General features: G+C 42.4%; 1 protein-coding gene across 6 annotated transcripts in view; it reads right to left on the bottom strand.

Moving 5' to 3' along the window:
• Positions 1 to 787: 787 nt before the first annotated feature.
• LOC109871905 (abl interactor 1) overlaps positions 788 to 25,503 on the bottom strand; it is a 47,033-nt gene continuing 22,317 nt past the window's right edge. The window contains exons 3-11 of one of the 6 annotated variants that reach the window (XM_031806968.1): positions 18,012 to 18,188; positions 14,994 to 15,008; positions 14,512 to 14,627; positions 14,216 to 14,356; positions 13,239 to 13,339; positions 12,148 to 12,360; positions 6,864 to 6,950; positions 3,628 to 3,816; positions 788 to 3,290 (exon numbers count right to left, since the gene is read on the bottom strand). In XM_031806968.1, the coding sequence (XP_031662828.1) occupies positions 3,115 to 3,290; positions 3,628 to 3,816; positions 6,864 to 6,950; positions 12,148 to 12,360; positions 13,239 to 13,339; positions 14,216 to 14,356; positions 14,512 to 14,627; positions 14,994 to 15,008; positions 18,012 to 18,188 (1,215 nt within the window). In that variant the 3' untranslated portion in view covers positions 788 to 3,114. The remainder of the gene's footprint in view (positions 3,291 to 3,627; positions 3,817 to 6,863; positions 6,951 to 12,147; positions 12,361 to 13,238; positions 13,340 to 14,215; positions 14,357 to 14,511; positions 14,628 to 14,993; positions 15,009 to 18,011; positions 18,189 to 25,503) is intronic. The other 5 variants (XM_031806969.1, XM_031806972.1, XM_031806970.1 and 2 more) reach the window with 5 other exon arrangements.

The following is a 25,503-nucleotide window of genomic DNA, read 5'->3' as shown; positions in this document are numbered from 1 at the left end:
CCGCATTTAACCCGACCCCACCATGCATGTTCTTGGGTTATTTATGTATTGAATTGTATTATTTATGTAATAAGTCAGAATTATTAAAGCCTAAGTTAACCACAGTAAAGCTATGTTGTAATTGCAACCTGATGATGATGTACAGCATGTTGGTATGACGCTTTATCAACACAGACATAATTGGCTAAGCCAGATCAATTCCTATAGTATTTATTACATGCTGACAGGCAGATGATCTCTTTGGCATTGTGCTTCATGTCTACCATGCAAACTCCCGTTACTATCTGTTAGTTGACAATTAACTTTACTGTTGGTCATTGACCTTACTTCAATGAAAAACTGTGATGTAGAGTTGCTATGGATAGTGTGTTGCAATGAAGTGGCTAAGTCGTGTGTGTGTGTGTGTGTGTGTGTGTGTGTGTGTGTGTGTGTGTGTGTGTGTGTGTGTGTGTGTGTGTGTGTGTGTGTGTGTGTGTGTGTGTGTGTGTGTGTGTGTGTATATTAATGAGTCATATTATTGGGTGTTAAATTGTTTGGCAAAAACGCCATAGAAACTAATTGGATTTCTTAATAATAGATTCCATTTAGCTGACACTTTTATCCAAAGCGACTTACAGTCACGCACGCGTACATTTTAATGTACGAGTGGTCCCGGGAATCAGACCCACTATCTTGGTATTGCAAGCTCCATACTCTATCAACTGAGATAAAGTGGAACAACTCTACCACTCTTCCCTCTTCTTTAACTGTCCCAAAGAGAAATCCCCCACCAAAGATCAGCTTCATGTGTTGTTTCGGTGAGCTGTTTTATTACAAAAAAGACTGTACATAAATGTAAATGAACACATTATATATACAAACCAGGGGCTCTATTCGATCCGCATCGCAGAAGTTCAGCTTTACAGCAAGAAGGCAATGTTCCCACTTTAGTGATTCACGATAAACACTGCATATATCGGCTCAATCGGAGACGGCATTCACAGCAAAACACTGCATATTATCGGCTCAATCAGAGATTCCCTTTCAATATCTATTACGGCATTTGTAACGGCTTCAGCTTTCCAGATTGGATAGAGCCCCAAGAGACGAGACGAGAAATATCACATTCTGTTCCCATGAACAGTCAAATTACAGATACACTTTTTTCCACATTTCATCTAATAAAACAGACATCAAATCAAGGAGCATTGTGCCGTGGAGACCCAAAATGTTTCACGTTTTAGTGGTAAACATAGTGGTTGTCTAATAATATTTTTCTAGGAAAATATAAATAAATCAAAATCCAAACTGCTACTAAACCATGACCGGCAGTCTCAGACAGAATCTTTCAAAACAATCAATCGCAGTGCTGGAAATGCTTAGGTAGAAAAAAGTTGTTTCTCACAAAATGTACCTCTGATGGAAGAGTTACAAGTACAATCAGAACTGGATGTCGTGGCAAATTATTATTCACAATAAAAAAAATGAAATGTTGTTGTTGATATATTCATGTAGTCATGCATACATTGAGGTTGAATACTGTTCATGTTGATTATGTTGGCATTACACGGTCTGCACGTGGCAAGCTTTAACATCCCTCTGTCTGTGCATCATGTCTACTTCATAGTGTCATAACCGTAACCTATGGTCATCACCGTAACCTGTTAACATTACTGATGGCTCATGACAAATAAACCTCAAACGTCAGTACGTAAGAGGTATGGACATCCGATCACAAGCAGCTTACATCTTTGCATGGAAGTATTTCATCATAAACTGCATTCAGTCATAGATAGCATCATGTCATGTTTGCAAGAAAGTTGTGTATTACGATGCACTGAAATGTGTGTGGAATACGACTTCATCGAAAACGTGTGGCACAAATGTGTCTTCTTTTTTTTTTTTTAAGACAATCGTTTTAGTACATTTTGAGATAACAATGCACTGCTAAATTGTCTACATCCACTGTGATAGAAAGGATAGAGCAAGGGTACGTTCAAGATTGAACATTTAGCATCGTTACAAATCACCCTGTACTGCTCAATAGGTAGGCTAGCAGCCTATACCGTTCTTTGATAGCCCGGCGTCCTAGTTTTGAGGTTGTGTTGCTAATGGAAGGTGATACTTGTTACCAAGCACCAAAAGATAAGCACCTATCCAGACCCCACTGACAAAACTCAGGATGATATAACTTGAAAAAAAGATAACGCAACGGTCGGATAGCCTGAACGCAACCCGGTTGTCGCAAATCAAAACCGTATAAATTGAAGTCGTATAAAAAGCCATTGAGAACTAAGCAGACATTCTAACACAATGGAACCATGATGGAACAAAAGCGCAATCATCCGTTTCTTGACGTTTGCCATTTGAAGCAAAGCACATTTCAGGAACCATTTTCTACAGTAGCCTGACAGCATAAAAAATAAGCAAAGATACACTTTATTTTCCACATAAAAAAAACAAAAACATTCTTTTCAAGTGACATTTGGCCGAGCCTAGAAAATAAAATAATACCCGAAACACAACGACAAAATATGATTGAGTTAAACCATCTGTATCTGGCACAACTTGGCTTGCTGTTGACCAATCAAAAGACGCCGATGAAAAAACAACAACCTCACAAGTAAAACACACTACTGGCAAACCAACTGTCAGCTTCACACATTACAGTATATACAAGTTATATAACAAAAACAAAACATCACCAGAAATAAGAAAAATCACGTTCAGTTCTTTTTGACTTCTACACTCAGTAATTCCCCTTTGATGTCCCCTATTCCTGGTCCCTTGGCCCAGCTCCCCACCCCTCCTTTTCAACATGTAGCATAGTAAATAGACTATTTCGCTTCTTAACATCTGCGATTTGGACAAAAACAAACATTCGGTCATGTCCTAATGCACTTCTTTATGTTTGATTTATTCTTTTTTTCTATGTGTGTCTGTGAAAGTAAAATGTATATGTTGCTGTGTGGATAAGAGTTGCCCCCCCCCCCCCCCCCCCCCCCCCCCCCAAAAAGCCAACATCTTACTAAAACCTACCTTGTCGTTTCAAATACTAAACACAGCACTTGATTCAAAATGGTTGTTTCTTTTGGTAACATCTTGGCATTTTTTTCTCATTCAAAATGGCCGCCCTTAGTCTGTGTAGTGCATGATGGACTCTACGTAGTTGCCGGGGAAGAGGCCGGTGACGCCGTTGCAGACGCCCTCATACCAGCCATCATCGTTCTTCTTGATGATGTAGATGATGGAGCCCTCCATGAAGGACAGCTCGTCCTCCTTGTCCTTGGAGTAGTCATAAATGGCCACCACTGTAAAATACAGTTGGTTCATTTATTCACTGTATTCTCTTATACATTAGCAATCTGACCACAGACAGAACAGAGTGAGAGAGGACAACTGCTGGGAATAGGGTTGTACTAGGATAACTTAGAGACATTACAGTACAGACTCAGTACTAATATTATAGTCGACCTAAACCCAATTTGTGGGTGTATAGTGTGTACTGCACTAAATTGGCCATCCAGATTTGGATACGTTTGACGGTCTGTGTCCACAGACATTTACTTTGTAAACAGCCCCTAAATCATGCTGAAACGGCGATCAGTGCCTGGTCTCTGTATCTTCGGTGGTACCAGTCAAACTCACCCTTCTCAGCGTAGGCCTTGGGGGCCCAGTGGGGGTCTCTGTCAGAGTAGGGGTCATTGTAGTGCACTACGGCCGCCTCCTCATCCCCCTGGTAGTCCACGGGCGGGGGCGGGGGAGGGGGCGAGGGCTCGTCAAACATGACCACGTCCTCGGGAGGGGGTGGTGGAGGGGGGACCGGGTCGTCTGTAACTGGACGAGGACGGGGAAGAAATGATGGACATTATGGAAGTGGAATTTAATCGACTGGTGGAGTAATTCTATTTCTTTTAGGGTCAAGGGTTTCTCCTGACCATGTGACCTGACCAGGGAAAAACTCCTAAATATACAGTACCAGTCAAAAGTTTAGACACCTACTCATTCAAGGGTTTTTCTTTATTTTTTATTATTTTCTACATTGTAGAATAATAGTGAAGATATCAGAACTATGAAATAACACATATGGAATCATGTAGTAACCAAAAAAGGGTTAAACAAATCAAAATATATTTTATATTTGAGATTCTTCAAAGTAGTCGCCCTTTGCCTTGATGACAGCTTTGCACAGTCTTGACATTTTCTCAACCAGCTTCACCTGGAATTCTTTTCCAACAGTCTTGACGGAATTCCCACATATGCTGAGCACTTGTTGGCTGCTTTTCCTTCACTCTGCGGTTGAACTCATCCCAAACCTTCTCAGTTGGTTTGAGGTCGGGTGACTGTGGTTGCCAGGTAATCTGATGCAGCACTCCATCACTCTCCTTCTTGGTCAAATAGCCCTTACACAGCCTGGTGGTGTGTTGGGTTATTGTCCTGTTGAAAAACAAATGATAGTCCCACTAAGCACAAACCAGATGGGATGGCGTATCGCTGCAGAATGCTGTGGTAGACATGCTGGTTAAGTGTACCTTGCATTCTAAATAAATCACTGACAGTGTCACCAGCAAAGCACCCCCACACCTCCTCCTCCATGCTTCACGGTGGGAACCACACATGCGGAGATCATCCGTTCACCTACTCTGCGTCTCACAAAGACACGGCGGTTGGAACCAAAAATCTCAAGTTTCGAGTCATCAGACCAAAGGACAGATTTCCACCGGTCTAATGTCCATTGCTTGTGCTTCTTGGCCCAAGCAAGTCTCTTCTTCTTATTGGTGTCCTTTAGTAGTGGTTTCTTTGCAGCAATTCGACCATGAAGGCCTAATTCGCACAGTCTCCTCTGAACAGTTGATGTTGAGATGTGTCTGTTACTTAAACTATGTGAAGCATTTATTTGGGCTGCAATCTGAGGCTGGTAACTCTTATGAACTTATCCTCTGCAGCAGAGGTAACTCTGGGTCTTCCTTTCCTGTGGCAGTCCTCGTGAGAGCCAGTTTCATCATAGCACATGATGGTTTTTGCGACTGCATATGAAAAAACTTTCAGTATTGACTGACCTTCATGTCTTAAAGTAATGACGGACTGTTGATTCTCTTTGCATATTTGAGCTGTTCTTGCCATAATATGGACTTGGTCTTTTACCAGATAGGGCTATCTTCTGTTTACCACCCCTACCATGTCACAGCATAACTGATTGGCTCAAATGCATTACGAAGGAAAGAAATTCCACAAATTAACTTTTAACAAGGCACACCTGTTAATTGCTGGTTGAGAGAATACCAAGAGTGTGCAAAGCTGTCAAGGCAAAGGGTGGCTACTTTGAAGAATCACAAATATAAAATATATTTTGATTTGTATAACACTTTTTTGGTTACTACATGATTCCATAATGTGTTATTATTCTACAATGTAGAAAAATAGTAAAAAAATTAAGAAAAACCCTTGAATGAGTAGGTGTGTCCAAACTTTTGACTGGTACTGTATGTATGCCAATTCAAATCTACAGCATGGTTTTCCATGTTTAGGTTATATAAATGAATATATATATATTAAAGCAGGGTTTTCCATGTTTAGGATATACTGCCTGTACCTACAGTATAATACATGAATACCATGCATGCAACAAATTTCAATAACCAGTTGTCATGGAATTGTTATGTCAGTCTTATGACAGGTTACCATCTACATGATGTATTGCCCACAGGCTGCTCATATAGTGTTATCAAAATGTCATATGAGCTCAGCTCTGCCACTCCAAACTGAACAAATGCCCCTACCAGTATGTTGCTCCTGAACATTATACAAACAAATCATGAATTCATATATTCTATTTTATGCATTATCCTGATCTTCCAGACGTGTGATTACCTGTACTGGCCAGCAGATGGCATGACAGAGCATTCTTTTTAACTGTATTTTATTTAACTAGGCAGGTCCGTTAACAACAAATTCTTAATTACAATGACAGCCTAGGAACAGTGGATTAACTGCTTTGTTCAGGGGCAGAACAACATATTTTTACCTTGTCAGCTCATGGATTCGATCGAACAACCTTCCGGCTCTAACCACTAAGCTACCTGCCGCCCCGGAAGAGACCCAGTAGTTTAGAGACCTATAGCTCCTGAAGGTCTAAACGCTAAATAATGACCGGAAGGATGAAACTGGGATCTGAAAGCTGGACAAACCACTAAGGTCACCTGAATAAGGACACAGAGGCATTGGGAGGGTCACTGTGCCCCGGGTCTGATTAAAACCGTGCTTGACTTGGCTGAGACTATGCAGTTTTCCAAACCTTAAGTCAGGTGTGTTCAGTGAACAGAGATGGAACCATAGAACACTCTCCACTGTCTCTCAGTGACCATGGCAACAGACAAGACATGGAAGGGGTGTGTCTAAAGGCAGTAGGGATCGTGTGAAAAGGGCATGACAGACAAGACATGGAAGGGGTGTGTCTAAAGGCAGTAGGGAGCGTGTGAAAAAGGCATGACAGACAAGACATGGAAGGGGTGTGTTTAAAGGCAGTAGGGAGCGTGTGAAAAAGGCATGACAGACAGGACATGGAAGGGGTGTGTCTAAAGGCAGTAGGGAGCATGTGAAAAAGGCATGACAGACAAGACATGAAAGGGGTGTGTTTAAAGGCAGTAGGGAGTGTGTGAAAAAGGCATGACAGACAAGACATGGAAGGGTTGTGTTTAATGGCAGTAGGGAGCGTGTGAAAAAGGCATGACAGACAAGACATGGAAGGGGTGTGTCTAAAGGCACTAGGGGGCGTGTGAAAAAGGCATGACAGACAACATAAAAGGGGATTAATAGGTCCTGGTCTGATATGTAGGACTGAGGAAGTCATTTTGATGTTACCAGTGTGTGTGTGAGAGACTTACTGGTCTCCTGAACTCTGGCCACAAAGCCGGTCAGAGGGATCTGAGGTGTCAGCTGGACCATAGGAGGAGGAGGAGGAGCTACAGACACTGGAAGCAGCAACAAGGTCAGGCAGAAAGAGGGACAGACAGACCAGAGAGAGAGACAGACAGAAAGACCAGAGACAGACAGACCAGAGAGAGAGAGAGAGAGAGACAGACCAGAGAGAGAGTGAGAGACAGACAGACAGAAAGACAGACCAGAGAGAGAGAGACAGACAGAGACCAGAGAGTGAGAGACAGACAGACAGACCAGAGAGTGAGAGACAGACAGACAGAAAGACAGGCCAGAGAGACAGACAAGAGAATGAGAGACAGACAGAGACCAGAGAGTGAGAGACAGACAGAGACCAGAGAGTGAGAGACAGACAGACCAGAGAGTGAGCGACAGACAGACAGAAAGACAGACCAGAAAGTGAGACAAACAGACAGATCAGAGAGTGAGAGACAGACAGACAGAAAGACAGGCCAGAGAGAGAGACAGACAGACCAGAGAATGAGAGACAGACAGACACCAGAGAGTGAGAGACAGACAGACCAGAGAGTGAGAGACAGACAGACAGAAAGACAGGCCAGAGAGAGAGACAGACAGACAGACCAGAGTGAGAGAGCGAGAGAGAGAGAGACAGAAAGACAGACCAGAGAGAGACAGACAGACCAGAGACAGAGAGACAGAAGTAGGGTGGAGGGGAAGGTGTGAGGAACACAAGATAAATATGCTTGTCAGAGATCAAAACAAAGCAGTAAGACACAGTGTGTGAGTAAATAGTGTTTTTGCTTCAGCTTTTTTCAATTAGCTACTATGACTTTATTATCAGAGTATCTTCCAAATGTATATTTTATCTAGGATAGTGGCAAGTTACAGATACAACAATAAAACGAGTGGCACTGAAACAAGACAATAAGAAAGATAGAAGCAGAATATAAATGCCTTGTGGGACGCTTGTTCTCCATAGACAGTAAAACATGCCCAGCGATGAGGTTATCACAACCACAAACTGGTTGAAATGATGTCATTATGACGTCTTTTCAACCAGTTTTTGCCACTAGGTATGCAGACAAACAACATGCAGCACGGTAACATGATATCTCACAGTACTCTACCAGACACCGTGTTGAGTTAGGTACCATTTCATGCATATTTACCAATATTACAGGAATGATTTGAAACAGTTTGCAGGCCACTAGGCCCAGTATGGAAAACTGTTGAAATGACATCATTATAACCAGAAACTGTTGAAATGACATCATTACAATCAGAAACTGTTGAAATGACATCATTATAACCAGAAACTGTTGAAATGACATCATTACAATCAGAAACTGTTGAAATGATGTCATAAACCAGAAACTGTTGAAATGACATCATTACAATCAGAAACTGTTGAAATGATGTCATAACCAGAAACTGTTGAAATGACATCATTACAATCAGAAACTGTCATTTGAACTAGTTTTGTCCAGTTTGTCATGCTGGGAGAAACCACAAATAACATACTGTGTAATACTGCTGTATAGAACACTCAACTGTCTTCTGATAGGTGGCTGACATCAGTCACGTTTTTACCTTTATTTAACTAAACAAGTCAGTTAAGAACAAATTCTAAATTTCCATCAATGATGGTCTAGGAACAGTGGGTTAACTGCCTTGTTCAGGGGAAGAACAACAGATTTTTCCTTTGTCAGCTCGGGGATTCAATCTGGCAACCTTTCTGATAATAGTTCAACGCTCTAACCACTAGGCTACCGACGCCGAATACAACAGGTGTAGGTAGACCGTACAGTGAAATGCTTACTTACAAGCCCTTAACCAACAATGCAGTTGTTGGTTACATTATTTATTTATTTTTATCCTAGAAATTGAAGAAAAAAACTGCATAATTAAAGAAAAAAGTAATTTAAAAAATATATATATATATTTTTAAATGTAAATAAAATAAATAAATATAAACATTTAAATATATATATATTTTAAAATGTGAATAAATAAAAGAAAATATAAAAATAATAATAATAATTGAAAAACAAATGAACAAATATTTAAAGAGCAGCAGTAAAATAACAATAGCGGGGCTATACACATGGGGTACCGGTACAGAGTCAATGTGCCTTGGTTAGTCAAGGGACACAATTACACCCTTCACTCTAACCCTGGTGTTATAACAGATTGTTCCCACCAAAAGGCATGACAGATTTTTACCCTTCATCTGGAGAGCTACTGGGTGTGCAAGCTTTTGATCTAACCCTGCAGCTCAGCATTCTGGGGAGATCTTGACAGCATAGTTACAGAGGCCTTCAGACAGTGTTCATACCCTTTGACTTATTCCTTTAAGAGACCGGAGTATGCAGCATTGGTTTCATGTGCACCTACAGTGCCTTGCGAAAGTATTCGGCCCCCTTGAACTTTGCGACCTTTTGCCACATTTCAGGCTTCAAACATAAAGATATAAAACTGTATTTTTTTGTGAAGAATCAACAACAAGTGGGACACAATCATGAAGTGGAACGACATTTATTGGATATTTCAAACTTTTTTAACGAATCAAAAACTGATAAATTGGGCGTGCAAAATTATTCAGCCCCCTTAAGTTAATACTTTGTAGGGCCACCTTTTGCTGCGATTACAGCTGTAAGTCGCTTGGGGTATGTCTCTATCAGTTTTGCACATCGAGAGACTGACATTTTTTCCCATTCCTCCTTGCAAAACAGCTCGAGCTCAGTGAGGTTGGATGGAGAGCATTTGTGAACAGCAGTTTTCAGTTCTTTCCACAGATTCTCGATTGGATTCAGGTCTGGACATTGACTTGGCCATTCTAACAACTGGGTATGTTTATTTTTGAACCATTCCATTGTAGATTTTTCTTTATATTTTGGATCATTGTCTTGTTGGAAGACAAATCTCCGTCCCAGTCTCAGGTCTTTTGCAGACTCCATCAGGTTTTCTTCCAGAATGGTCCTGTATTTGGTTCCATCCATCTTCCCATCAATTTTAACCATCTTCCCTGTCCCTGCTGAAGAAAAGCAGGCCCAAACCATGATGCTGCCACCACCATGTTTGACAGTGGGGATGGTGTGTGTTCAGGGTGATGAGCTGTGTTGCTTTTACGCCAAACATAACGTTTTGTTGCCAAAAAGTTCCATTTTGGTTTCATCTGACCAGAGCACCTTCTTCCACATGTTTGGTGTGTCTCCCAGGTGGCTTGTGGCAAACTTTAAACAACACTTTTTATGGATATCTTTAAGAAATGGCTTTCTTCTTGCCACTCTTCCATAAAGGCCAGATTTGTGCAATATACGACTGATTGTTGTCCTATGGACAGAGTCTCCCACCTCAGCTGTAGATCTCTGCAGTTCATCCAGAGTGATCATGGGCCTCTTGGCTGCATCTCTGATCAGTCTTCTCCTTGTATGAGCTGAAAGTTTAGAGGGACGGCCAGGTCTTGGTAGATTTGCAGTGGTCGGGACCTGCCTGGTGTGTTCCTTGTTCTTCATGATGCTCTCTGCGCTTTTAACGGACCTCTGAGACTATCACAGTGCAGGTGCATTTATACGGAGACTTGATTACACACAGGTGGATTGTATTTATCATCATTAGTCATTTAGGTCAACATTGGATCATTCAGAGATCCTCACTGAACTTCTGGAGAGAGTTTGCTGCACTGAAAGTAAAGGGGCTGAATAATTTTGCTCGCCCACTTTTTCAGTTTTTGATTTGTTAAAAAAGTTTGAAATATCCAATAAATGTCATTCCACTTCATGATTGTGTCCCACTTGTTGTTGATTCGTCACAAAAAAATACAGTTTAATATCTTTATGTTTGAAGCCTGAAATGTGGCAAAAGGTCGCAAAGTTCAAGGGGGCCGAATACTTTCGCAAGGCACTGTATATCAACTGACTACCTGTATCACCTGACTACCTGTATCACCTGACTAACTGTATCAACTGACTACCTGTATCCCCTGACTACCTGTATCACCTGACTACCTGTATCACCTGACTACCTGACTACCTATATCAACTGACTACCTGTATCACCTGACTACCTGTATCACCTGACTACCTGTATCACCTGACTACCTGTATCACCTGACTACCTGACTACCTATATCAACTGACTACCTGTATCACCTGACTACCTGTATCACCTGACTACTTGTATCACCTGACTACCTGTATCAACTGACTACCTGTATCACCCGACTACCTGTATCACCTGCGTGTTGGCCATTTGTGGTCATTTTATTTAACTAGGCAAGTCAGTTAAGAACAAATTCTTATTTTAAATGACGGCCTACCCGGACAACGCTGGGCCAATTGTGCGCCGCCCTATGGGACTCCCAATCAGCCAGTTGTAATACTATCTAGCACTGAGATGCAGTGCCTTAGACCACTGCGCCACTTATACACAAGTGCCAGTGGAAAATCATGCTTATAGCTAAATAGTTAACTAGCCAGATAGCCAATTCAAAACATATTGTGTAGTTTGGCTGGTTATCTACTATAGTCAGTCCGTTGTCCTCTCACACAATGACTTTTCCAGGATTTTCACTGCGGACCAACAATTTGCTATAACTTGCCAAATAACTCACCAGCAATTATTATCAACAAATGTGTGAACATAGCAAGGCTCGCTTTGATCTCAAAAAACGCATCTCACGACTCCATGATTAAAAGACCCCCCGTGCCTATCAACGCAAGCCGACAATAATTATACTCTGATGTGCTCTGCAGAGACTGGGAGGACAGTGAGCAAAACATCACATCTGGAGGACACTTTGATCCACTTCTGATCGGAGTAGCCTAATTGTTTGACATTGTGAATTTAGATTTTTCCAATTCGGACAACTTAAATCTATAATCTGCTTGTCCAACAATGTATTTGACTTTCCCCGGGTAAGCAGACAAGCGTTGATGTGGAGCCCTGAAACATCGAGCTGCCTTCAGACACATAGACCAGTCACCCAAACTTGTCCACCTCTTATGGGTCAATGTTGTGTGTGTGCTGACAGAGATACTGACAGCCTTGGATTGATGTCTGTGACGTTCGTCTTAAATCTCCTCTAGTCTGTCAGCTAATGTGGGCGTTTGTATTTCTGTCTTCCACTGCCCTGAATGTCCTCCTCTTTTAGCTGAAGTGAAAGTGAGCTACCTCTATCCAGAACAGACAGTGACCGGGCGGCCTATTGACGTTGTTCTTTGGTCAGACTCAACATTCCTTCAACCATAAAACTCCTTTCCATGGTCTTACCTGAGTTCTGGGGGTAGGCAGGGCCCCCGTTGAGGTGGGGCTGCTGGGACATGGAGAAATGGGAGCTGCCGGAGGGCGCCCGGCGGTAGGTACCCGTGGCCGACACCATGGAGGCTGAGGAAGTGGCTGAGTTGTGGCGGGAGACCTGTCGTGAGATGGTGCCAAACTGGGCCATAGGGATGGGACCCAGGCCTGGGCCTTGGTGGGCCACTGCTGTGGTTGTTGGGGTGGGGAAAGGGGAGAGTTATAGGGAGAAAGAAGGTAGGGGAAGGAGAGTGAGTGAACTAGGGAACGAGAGAGGTAGAGAAGTATTTGGCTTTCAAATTCACTGAAGTCAACCTCAGGTCATTTGTTTATATGTGGATGGAAGAGACTCGGCTGTGACTAGAATGCCCGAGTACAACAACCAAACCAGCCAGAAAAAAATACTTCTATGGAAAGATATAATGTGCTGCCAAAATCTAATTAAAATATTCATCTCCATCAGGATCCAGATGGACAGCTGATGCATCATACGATGCTAAAACAAACTGTCCAAAGAGGATCCACACTGACAGAACAAATAGGCTGCTAAGAAAAACCACTAGAGTTATGTGCCTTGTTCAAGGGAACATCGACAGATTGTTAACCTAGTCGGCTCAGGGAATCGAACCAGCAACCTTTCGGTTGCATATTTTGACAAGCTGATACAATAAACAAACAAATGGCTTAGTTCAAGACAAACCAGAAGCAGGCCTGATAGAAGTAGGAGACGCTATACAGGACGGACAGCTAAATGCTAAGCTAACAAAGAAGCTACAATAACAGAATGGAAGGTTAAATGCTAAGCTAACAGAGAAGAGAAGCTACAATAACAGAATGGAAGGTTAAATTCTAAGCTAACAGAGAAGCTAAGGTACCAAAATGGAAGTCTAAATCCTAAACTAGGCGACCAGAGATGCTAGACCGAGAGAAAGGCTAAATGCTAAGCTAACAGAGAAGCTACAATAACAGAATGGAAGGCTAAATGCTAAGCTAACATAGAAGCTACAATAACAGAATGGAAGGCTAAATGCTAAGCTAAACTGAAGGATATGTATTGCTTGGCTCACCTGGTCCCAGGCTGGGAGGGGAGGGCGTGGGCACGGCCAGAGGAACACTAATGCTGCTGCCACCGCTGTTCTCTCGCCCCCCGCTACCCCCACTGCTGCCACTACAGAGAGCAAGACAGTGAGTGAGAGAGAGAGACAGAGAGTGAGACAGAAAGCGAGACAGAGAGAGAGAGAGAGAGAGAGAGAGAGAGAATGAGAGAGATAAATTGGGATGGGGAAGAGGTAAAAGAGAGAGTGATGGGGATAAAGAGATTAAAACAGAGGGATGGTGAGGGTAGAGAGGGTGTCAGACAACCTGTAATAATGGCAGCATGAACTCCTACCACAGTTCAGCTTGCTCCTGTACAACATAATATGTCAGAAATAACATATGAAATGTGTGAGAGATGGTGTGTTTTAAAGTGATCACAAGCTCCTCGACATACAGATCACGGCAGCGTAGCCTAGTGGTTAGAGCGTTGGACTAGTAACCGGAAGGTTGCGAGTTCAAACCCCCGAGCTGACAAGGTACAAATCTGTCGTTCTGCCCCTGAACAGGCAGTTAACCCATTGTTCCCAGGCCGTCATTGAAAATAAGAATATGTTCTTAACTGACTTGCCGAGTTAAATAAAGGTAAAATAAAAAAAAATAAAAAAAATATATATATATAATACATCTGCTTTGATTATTAATGACAAAAACAGGTCAATAAAACAGGTCAAGGAAGTGTTGTTTGTTTCCTCCAATATGAAATGCGACCTTTGCTGTGCTGTTCAGACAGCTGTGACCAGTGGAAGGTTCCCAGCTGGGTAAAACAAACACACTAACACATACCTGTGTGTCTATGTGTGTCTATGTGTGTCTATGTGTGTCTATGTGTGTCTATGTGTGTCTATGTGTGTCTATGTGTGTCTATGTGTGTCTATGTGTGTCTATGTGTGTCTATGTATGTCTATGTATGAGTGTGTATGTGTACTTGTGTGTGTGTGCAAGTAACCTGTGTGTTCTGGGTCTCTGGTTGAGGGAGGCTGTGCGTGCAGGGCTGTGCTGACTGCCTAGTCGGGCAGGGCTGGTCATGTAGTCGTTGGGGACTGTTGGCGGCTTGACTGGCTCCAAGGTCTTATAGGAGGTGTTTCGCCTGGAGAGGACACACACACACACACACACACAGAGAATACTAAGTAAGTGCACGTCAACTACACAAGCTCACACACACACACACACACGCACACAAACACACACACGCACACACACGCACGTACGTACACACACTTTCATTTCTGGACAACCTACCCAAGAGTTCCACGTCCAGCCATGGGCGGGCTCGGGGGTTTCTGTGTGGGCGGATTGGTCCTGGATAATGTCCCTCCTCCTCCTCCTCCCCTCGTTGGTTGGTTGTTGCCTTGTTGCTATGAAAAAACAAAAATATGCGAGACTCAGTCCTAGGTGGCCTACTGATGTTCAACCCATTACTAAAAGATGAATTAGTGGAAGTAGCCCATATACCGTATGGTGGAGCTTATACGGAAACGTTTTGCTTAGTGTTTTAGGGTGTTGTGGCGGTGGATGGATGGTCAATAACAAGGTCTGTGTATTGTTGGATTGATAATTAGATAGATCATTGGGAGACATCACAGGGACCTTATATTAGGACAACATCATGGCAAAAAAAGGCTTTTAGAATGATGAATATAATGATACTGATGTCATGAAACAATGGTGATCTGGAGTAATGGGCACAAAGCATCATGGGTAGGGAGAGAAACAACTCTTACCTTGGCTTTAAGCCACTGAGTGCAGGCAGTAAAAAGAGAGGAGAGACAAAAACAACAACATGCTCATTGGTTAACAGAAGAGACAGTAAGAACTACAGCAGTAACAGGTGTAATCATTGGTTAACAGAAGAGACAGAGTAAGAACTACAGCAGTAACAGGTGTAATCATTGGTTAACAGAAGAGACAGAGTAAGAACTACAGCAGTAACAGGTGTAATCATTGGTTAACAGAAGAGACAGAGTAAGAACTACAGCAGTAACAGGTGTAATCATTGGTTAACAGAAGAGACAGAGTGAGAACTACAGCAGTAACAGGTGTAATCATTGGTTAACAGAAGAGACAGAGTGAGAACTACAGCAGTAACAGGTGTAATCATTGGTTAACAGAAGAGACAGAGTGAGAACTACAGCAGTAACAGGTGTAATCATTGGTTAACAGAAGAGACAGAGTAAGAACTACAGCAGTAACAGGTGTAATCATTGGTTAACAGAAGAGACAGAGTGAGAACTACAGCAGTAACAGGTGTAATCATTGGTTAACAGAAGAGACAGTGAGAACTACAGCAGTAACAGGGTGTAATCATTGGTTAACAGAAGAGACAGAGTGAGAACTACAGCAGTAACAGGTGTAATCATTGGTTAACAGAAGAGACAGTGACAACTACAGTAGTAACAGGAGTAATCATTGGTTAACAGAAGAGACAGTGAGAACTACAGTAATAAAAGGAAAGGTTCATCCCCAAATTGTTGCCACAAAGTTGGAAGCACAGAATCGTCTAGACTGTCATTGTATGCTGTTGATTGGAGCAGCTCTAGCAGGGTAGGAATTTGATGAACTGACTTGTTGGAAAGGTGGCACTATGACGGTGCCACATTGAAAGTCACTGAGCTCTTCAGTAAGGCTATTCTACTGGTAATGTTTGTCTATGGAGATTGCATGGCTGTGTGCTCGATTTTATACACCTGTCAGCAACGGGCGAGGCTGAAATAGCCTAAACCACTCATTTGAAGGGGTGTCCACATACATTTGTTTATATAGTGTAGCTCACTGATTAAGAGTAGAGAGGGAGATCTGACTTCTCTAATCAGCCAATACTGATCCTTATCAACTGCAGCTAACCAATATCTAGCTTCTGCTAATACCTGCTCCCTAATTCAGATAGTGCACAGTTCTGTCTGTCAAATGCCTGATTTAGATTCTACTGGAAGCTAGCTGTTGTTGTCAGTCAGTGAGTGAGTGAGTGAGGTCTAATACGTGACTTGGGTTTACAGTGACTGGTGACAGTCGACGAGTCTAAACGTTGCGAAGCTCGCTCGGCTGTCAGGGGGAAGTATCTGACACTAGGGGCAACGGTCTGTCAGCAATGACTGGTGAGGGGGGGGGGAGCCACGATAACTGGGGAGGAGAGGGGAGTGATTGGTTATTCAAGGTCCCGGGCAAGCCCCGAGGACTCCTCCTGCCTCAACATGGGGGAAATAAGATGTGGGGATGAGCTGTTCACACACACACACCAATTTGTTTTGCTACAAAAGCTCAATGCATGTGTATCATGAGACTAAGCCAAATGTGTGACTACGGTCTCTTTAGAATGTAGAACAACAGATGTTAGAAGAACATCTACAACTCATTATCACAGAGTCACAGCCGGAGTCATAGAGACATTCCTTCATGCATAACACACCATGGAGACTATGAATATGACAGAAAGAGAGAGTGATGGGGATAAAGAGATTAAAACAGAGGGATGGTGAGGGAAGAGAGGGTGTCAGACAACCTGTAATAATGGCAGCATGAACTCCTACCACAGTTCAGCTTGCTCCTGTACAACATAATATGTCAGAAATAACATATGAAATGTGTGAGAGATGGTGTGTTTTAAATGTATTTTTCAGTGATCAGTGAGATATCCAAGGGAGAGAGAATCAAAGATGAAGACTGAGCCAGAACAGAGCTGAAAGATTATTTTCCCACAATTCATGTGGGATATGATGGCGTCAGCACTTGGCCCAGATCAAGCTGTCTGTCTCTCTCTCTCACACACACTGGTCTACTTGTACACATATGAATGTCTCTCACACACACACACACACACACACACACACACACACACACACACACACACACACACACACACACACACACACACACACACACACACACACACACACACACACACACACACACACACACACACACAAACTCCCTTACTAAAAGAGCAGTTTATTGATTAGCTTGATTGAATTAATGAAATGGAAGTAATGAAATTGTAATAACATGACCAGACAGTCCACTTACATGACTGTTCCACGTATGAATCCTGTGCTAATGATTTCCTCTGAGGGAAATACTACTACACATCGGAGAGAAGGACAACTGTGACCCCAGTGGATTAATTGCAATGAAGGATGTGAAGCCTGTCGTGAAACAGAAACCAGCACAGATACTGCAGTATTACAGACAGTATGAGGCACTAGATCAAATAGCTTTTATTGCTCCTGTCTGTAACCTGTACAAGTGAGTAGAGTGAAATGGACGTTTTTTTTGCATGTCCCACTCAGAGTGGGGTCACAGCCAGGGAAGCAGTATTATTGACGGTGATCCTGGAGAAATTAGGGTTAAGTGACTTGCTCAAAGGGGCAGACCAAACCAATGTTTTAACTCGTCAGCTCTGGGATTCAAACTAGCAACCTATTGGTTACTGGCCCACCGCTCTAACCGCTAGGCTACCTTCCGCACACTAGGGCTGATGATGTCATGACTCCAGTCTGTTGCTTTTACTTTAAGGGGGAGTGGGGGACTCTTACTTAGACACTATGGTGTCTGTCTTCTTTAAAATACAGGAGACTTTTACTTAGACATTGTGGCTTCTACTTTAAAATACAGGAGACTTACTTAGACACTGTGGCTTCTACTTTAAAATACAGGAGACTTACTTAGACACCGTGGCTTCTACTTTAAAATACAGGAGACTTACTTAGACACCGTGGCTTCTACTTTAAAATACAGAAGACTCTTACTTTGACACCGTGGCCCACGTCGTCCAGCAGTGTGTAGTCGATGGGCTTCCTGATGTACCGGACCGGCCGCTCAATGTTGCCGGGGGCAATGATCTTGTGCGTGCGCGACGTGTTCTTATTAGTGGTCAGGATGCCAATCTCTCGCCTCGCCACCTTCTCCTTGTGGATGTCCACCGTCTGGATGGAGGGATGGAGAGAGAAAGAGAGAGAGAGAGAGAGAGAGACAGAGAGGCAGAGAGAAGGGGAGGATTAGAAACCAGGAAGAGGAAGGAGTGCTGTGACTTTACGCTGTCTGGTGTGTTTGTCATAGATGTTTACTACAATCATTACATTTTGCTATGCCTGTTTAATACCTCCATTAATTCATGTTTATGGCAGCATTAAGTAAGCTTATAAACGTTTTATACTGATGGACTAGAATGCCAGTATTTGATATTTAGTCACCGAGGATAACAACATTATTCATCCCTTAGAAGTTTAAATATACAGCTTCCTTCCAGTATTCTACAATCCTGGATCTGGGGACCGACAGTGAGCAGATTTTTGTTCCAGCACCGTATTAAAGGGATACTGTGAGATTCTAGAATTGATCTGCGTGCAGTATGAAGGAAGTTAGTGGTAGTTTCACGAGCCAATGCTAACTAGCATTGCTACAGTACCTGCAGACTTCCAGTCATTGCGCTAATGCTCGATAGCATTGGCTAGTGAAACTACCCTTAACTTCTTTCATACTGCATGCAAACCCTTACGTGGGGGAGCCAACAACAACAACAAAAAATTGAAAAAGAATTGGGCATTTTGTCCGTACATCCACAGGCTATGGGATGGTAGTTAGCAAAGTTCACAGAGTGCACACAACACTAAATACTTCCTCCAAGCTAGCTAACCACTGTATTATAATTCAATCACAATGGATTAGCTATTGGCTATGGGCTGGCACTGGCAGTATGGGATTGTGGAGAGTGAATTAAACTGTTTCTTTGTCATCTTGCTAGGTAGTTATCTAGCTGTGGCCATCTGGTTAAGTATCAACAAGGCCTTTCGACAAAATAGCAACATTAGCGCAGATTTTTGTAATTATTTAATTTAACCTTTATTTAACTAGGCAAGTCAGATAGCTTGGAATCTTGACCATAAGCAATACGCACGGATATGCATTGCCAAACAACGCTACTGCCACCTTCTGGTTTGGAGTATTTTAACAAGACTGAGTGGCTGACGACTTCCAAGTTCTTTGCTGTGTGAACGCAAAACAGATTGACTGCCGACACTCTGTTCAGAGGTGCTAAGTACTGTTGGCAGACAAACGTGTGTGTGTGTGTGTGTGTGTCTGTGTGTGTGCGTGACCCTGGGCAATGAGGTCACACTTCATTCACTATTCATCCAGCTGGGTTAAGTACTCTTTAGTGCTTCCCATTGCTGTAGGGGATAGAGATGGAGAACAAGTGCGAGATAAAGAGATCTTTAATAGACAGGGAGTTCATTTGACTATCTGGATGAGCTTATAAAGAAGTCCCTGAGTTGCTGCCACACAAGTGTCTCTGTGTTCGATACTACACATTTGTGCTGTGTGATAAAAATAGCAAACATGGTCGTAACTTCTTTCCGGAGGAAACCAAATGGTCACGCCCAGATATAGCTGGAAACAGGCCCATTTCCTGTCGGAATCAGAGCGTGGGCTCACAAACTAAAAGTTCCTACAGAAAGAGGTTGGCAGAAGAGGGGGGGGCAAGAGACCAACGGATAGAAAATGTTGACAGAAGATGAGAATGAGAGGACAGGAAAGAGAGGAAGAAATAAATAAATAAAGAGATACTGAAAGGATTAGCTTTGTGGTTAGAAGTGTGTTAGTTCTACTGTTATTGTTCAGTTGGTCGTTATTAAAGGGGTGTTCTATATTCTCTGTAGATTGGATCTTCATTTGGTTGTATACCACAAACAGCACCGCCATTAGAGAAGAGCTGCTAAATCATTTTGACCACTGATGAAAAGCTACTGTAACAGAGGTGGTTCTGTGAGCTCGTGCGATGAGTAACCTTAACATTGACGTTTGCTGCCGGGGCTAATTGGGCTTTAGCTCAGAGGGTTAACACACGGCGATCTGGGTTCGATATCAGGTGATCTGGGTTTAATATCAGGTCAGTCCACGCTTGTCTGTTGAAAACACATTCAACCAGAAGTTTGTGTACAGACGGCTTTGAGAGTGTCTAGACACAGATAATGCAATCTAACTTTTGAGGGTACAACTCTCTCTCTCTCTAGCAACAGTTCTGGTGTAATCTCTTCACTCTGATAAACATCTGGCTGGTATTTAAAAGGCCGTTATCTCCCAGGAACAGGCGGCAGCTCCGCTCCAAGAACAACCAGCCAGCACATCACAGAACATATGTTACATTGCCAAAGCAAGTGAAATAGATAAACAAAAGTGAAATTAACTATTAAAATTAACAGTAAACATTACACTCCAAAATAATAAAGACATTTCAAATGTCATATTATGTGCAAATAGTTAAAGTACAAAAGGGGAAATAATATGGGTGTTTATGGGTGTTTGTTCTTCACTGATCGCCCTTTTCTTGTGGCAAAAGGTCACAAGTATTGCTTCTGTGATGGCACACTGTGGTATTTCACTCAGTAGATATGGGAGTTGATCAACATTGGATTTGTTTTCAAATTATTTGTGGATCTGAGTAATCTAAGGGAAATATGTGTCTCTAATATGGTCATACATTTGGCAGGAGTTTAGGAAGTGCATCTCTCTCTCTCTCTCTCTCAAAATTCTGGGTATGTCTTTGGATGGGAAATGTTGAGGATGAAGTCAAATTCATCTCTATTGTACCAACAAACAAACAATAAATAAACTATTCTGGAGCCCTATTCTGTTGGTCAAATATAAAAGTCTAATAATTAGTTTAATTATCAACCCAAAATTCATGACAAACACTGGATTAGGTTGCATATCAAAATATCTGGAATCATTCCTGCTTGGACTTGTTAGATGTAACAATGTATTTAATGAGTACCACGTCAGTACTCTATTACACTCCTTAAGAAGTACTGTGAATTAATTTATTAGATGATTACACATGATTCTATGTTTCTATTTGGTTATTGGATCTCGACCCAATCATCTCGACCCAAACCCAGTGGCACCGGGGGAAACACTGAAGACTGGAGCCCTGGAGAGGATTTGGCCAAATCACTTCCAATGACTGTTCCAATGGAGAACGTAGCCTAATCCTTCTACACAGAAAAGGCGATGACAAGGCTAGTGGGTCGTCATAGAGATGGAGGAATCAGTCAGTCATGGAAACGATGAATGAGTTCATCAGGGGACTGTTGACAATCTATGAGTCAAAGTAAAGGGGGGGGGGGTGAATCAAGGACAGATGTGTGAACGGAAACCTTGGTCAGAGTAAGGGGGGTGGGGGGGGGTCAATCGAGGATAGATGTATGAACGGAAACCTTGGTAAGGGGGGTGGGGGGTGAATCGAGGATAGATGTGTGAACGGAAACCTTGGTCAGAGTAGGGGGGGTGGGGTGGGGGGTGAATCGAGGATAGATGTGTGAACGGAAACCTTGGTCAGAGTAGGGGGGGGGGGGGGGGGGGGGGGTCAATCGAGGATAGATGTGTGAACGGAAACCTTGGTCAGAGTAAGGGGGGTGGGGGGTGAATCGAGGATAGATGTGTGAACGGAAACCTTGGTCAGAGTAAAGGGGGGGGATCGAGGATAGATGTGTGAACGGAAACCTTGGTCAGAGTAGGGGGGGTGGGGTGGGGGGTGAATCGAGGATAGATGTGTGAACGGAAACCTTGGTCAGAGTAGGGGGGGGGGGGGGGGGGGGGTCAATCGAGGATAGATGTGTGAACGGAAACCTTGGTCAGAGTAAGGGGGGTGGGGGGTGAATCGAGGATAGATGTGTGAACGGAAACCTTGGTCAGAGTAAAGGGGGGGGGATCGAGGATAGATGTGTGAACGGAAACCTTGGTCAGAGTAAAGGGGGGGGATCGAGGATAGATGTGTGAACGGAAACCTTGGTCAGAGTAAAGGGGGGGGATCGAGGATAGATGTGTGAACGGAAACCTTGGTCAGAGTAAAGGGGGGGGATCGAGGATAGATGTGTGAACGGAAACCTTGGTCAGAGTAAGGGGGGTGGGGGGTGAATCGAGGATAGATATGTGAACGGAAACCTTGGTCAGAGTAGGGGGGGGGGGGGGGGGTCAATCGAGGATAGATGTGTGAACGGAAACCTTGGTCAGAGTAAAGGGGGGGGATCGAGGATAGATGTGTGAACGGAAACCTTGGTCAGAGTAAAGGGGGGTGATCGAGGATAGATGTGTGAACGGAAACCTTGGTCAGAGTAAAGGGGAGGGGGGGCATTAGTGATGTGATTAAGACCAGTGACTGGTGCTTTTGGGAGAGGCATGTAATTAAAAGTCTGCGTTTAGTCTTTGGTTTGGGACCACCAATTCAAACTAAATATTGTCAGCGTCTTGATATAGATGATCTTGCTTATGAAAATAGATTGCTGTTAGATCGCAGTATAACTACAGTATAGTACAGTATAACGGCAGTATAGCACAGTATAGTGCAGTATAACCGCAGTATAGTACAGTATTAATGCAGTATAGTACAGTATAACAGCAGTATAACTGCAGTATAGTAGTGTAGTGCAGTATAAAGGCAGTTTGGTGCAGTATAGTATAGTGTAGTATAGTACAGTATAACCGCAGTATAGTACAGTATAACTGCAGTATAGTGCAGTATAACCACAGTATAGTGCAGTATAACCGCAGTATAGTGTAGTATAACTGCAGTATAGTACAGTATAACTGCAGTGTAGTACAGTATAACCACAGTATAGTGCAGTATAACCGCAGTATAGTGCAGTATAACTGCAGTATAGTGCAGTATAACCACATTATAACGGCAGCATAGTGCAGTATAACCACAGTATAGTACAGTATAACTGCAGTATAGTGCAGTATAACCACATTATAACGCCAGCATAGTGCAGTATAACTGCAGTATAGTGCAGTATAACTGCAGTGTAGTGCAGTATAACCACAGTATAGTACAGTATAACTGCAGTATAGTGCAGTATAACCACATTATAACAGCAGTATAGTGCAGTATAACTGCAGTGTAGTGCAGTATAACCACAGTATAGTACAGTATAACTGCAGTATAGTGCAGTATAACCACATTATAACAGCAGTATAGTGCAGTATAACTGCAGTGTAGTGCAGTATAACCACAGTATAGTACAGTATAACGGCAGTATAACTGCATCCAAAATAGCACCTTTCTTTTTACAATTGCTGCATCCAAAATACCAGTCGACTGCAGTTATTACTGCAGTTTCAAAACTGCAATCTTTTTGTTGTAAGGGTATTGTCCATCCTTTATGCACGAACAGCAGAGTTGTACCTAAATCGAACTGGGCTGCAACTAGATTTCACAGCATTAGTTAGACCCTCTTTTTGAGATCTGAGGTGCATTTAGTTGGTTCCAAGTTTTGCAATGTTTTCTTCATTTTGAACGCAGCCTGGTTGTCAATGTGTTGCGCTAAGTAAGCCTCATTAGAGGGCTGGTTGTCCGTGGTTACACAAAGCACTATGGTTTCCGGGGAAACTTGCTCAGTCAAAACAACAGAAGTTGTTAGCTGGACCTTTTTTATTATGGTCTGTCTTGCCTACATTCCTCATGTTAAAACCTTCATCAGTAGTTAACGCCGTAACTCCTCTCTTTATGTCTCACGTAATTCTGACAGAAAATGTGAAAATACCTTTTCTTCACCCAACAATAGCGTGTGAAAATTGGAATGTCTTTGAGATGTACAACCATAGAATTAGGAATTAGAATACGGTAAATTGAATACATGAATTAATCAAATGTAGAATAGAGTAATTTAATAGGATCTCTATGTGAACAACAGCATTGGCTATTTTTCCATGAGACTTCTTTCTCCCAGAGAAAAAGGTTTATTTAAGAGATAATAATAATTGCTTATTTTGATTTAAACATTCTCATTCATGATTATGCATTGTTGTTCCAGCAGGCGGCCTAACTGAAAGCCTTGTCCAATGGTTACTGTTGAAAAGAACGTACAATGACAATTCAGTATTAGTTAGATAGCATAGACTGCGGTATCTAACTAATACTAAATTGTCATTGTACATGAGATCATTCAGTTACCAGTAGTTAGATATTAACTTAATGAGTAAAACCAAGTTCAATAATGAGGAAACGGTGCTTTGCTGAGTGACAAGTCATCTCATGTTCAACAGGAGAGGACAGGCCCCACAAAGGGCATTTCCTAAGAGAAACCCGGCAGAGTTAATGGATCACTGGAGCGTCATTTGAGAGATGGGCAATGCTGCTCTAAGCCACTTTATTTGTTCAAGACTGGTCCGCTTGGTCAAGACTGGTCCGGTTGGTCAAGACTGGTCCGCTTGGTCAAGACTGGTCCGCTTGGTCAAGACTGGTCCGCTTGGTCAAGACTGGTCCTCTTGGTCAAGACTCTGGGGTAATTTTGCTACAAGCTGTTCATAGGAATTCATCTCTCACCAAGTGTGCAATGGCGTTTCCCACCCAAACCTCCTCAAAGCTAAGGTTGGAAATCCCAATCCCTGGAAAGCCTCATTGATCAGCATGCTCTAGTGCGAACTAGACCATAAAAACACCTGAATCGACAACTCATCTCACCTCCTGCCCAATAGGTGGATGCTACATCGCTTCAACCGTGATCCGATACAGCCGTGATACAGAATATCATCAATACGAAACAAAAGCAATAGCTCACAAGGACCAGAGAGCTACAGAAGCTAGCTTATTGGTCTATTTATAATTTCTCTACAAAGAGGACTCGTCTCAGTTCTTATACATGCAGTTCCATTACTAAGGTGGATGAAACACAGATCCTCCCCAACCCACAAGGAAAAAAGCAAAAAAACAATTCAATCTATTTAACTGCATGGAGGAATGGGCCAAAATACCAGCAACACTGTGTGAAAACCTTGTGAAGACTTACAGAAAACGTTTGACCTCTGTCATTGCCAACAAAGGGTATATAACAAAGTATTGAGATACATTTTTGTTATTGACCAAGTACTTATTTTCCACCATAATTTGCAAATAAATTCATAAAAAATGCTACAATGTGATTTTCTGGATTTTTTTCTCTCATTTTATCTGTCATAGTTGAACTGTACCTATGATGAAAATTACAGGCCTCTCTCATCTTTTTAAGTGGGAGAACTTGCACAATTGGTGGGTGACTAAATACTTTTTTGCCCCACTGTATACTACCGTTCAAACGTTTGGGGTCAATAAATGTCCTTGTTTTCCATGACAACATACATGAAATGAGTTGCAAAATTAATAGGAAATATAGTCAAGACGTTGACAAGGTTATAAATAAGGAATGTTTAATTGAAATAATAATTGTGTCCTTAAAACTTTGCTTTTGTAAAAGAATCCTCCATTTG

Source organism: Oncorhynchus kisutch, linkage group LG27, assembly GCF_002021735.2.
Source record: "Oncorhynchus kisutch isolate 150728-3 linkage group LG27, Okis_V2, whole genome shotgun sequence".
In the NCBI taxonomy this organism is placed as follows: domain Eukaryota; kingdom Metazoa; phylum Chordata; class Actinopteri; order Salmoniformes; family Salmonidae; genus Oncorhynchus; species Oncorhynchus kisutch.
This window is presented reverse-complemented; position numbering and strand designations above follow the sequence as displayed.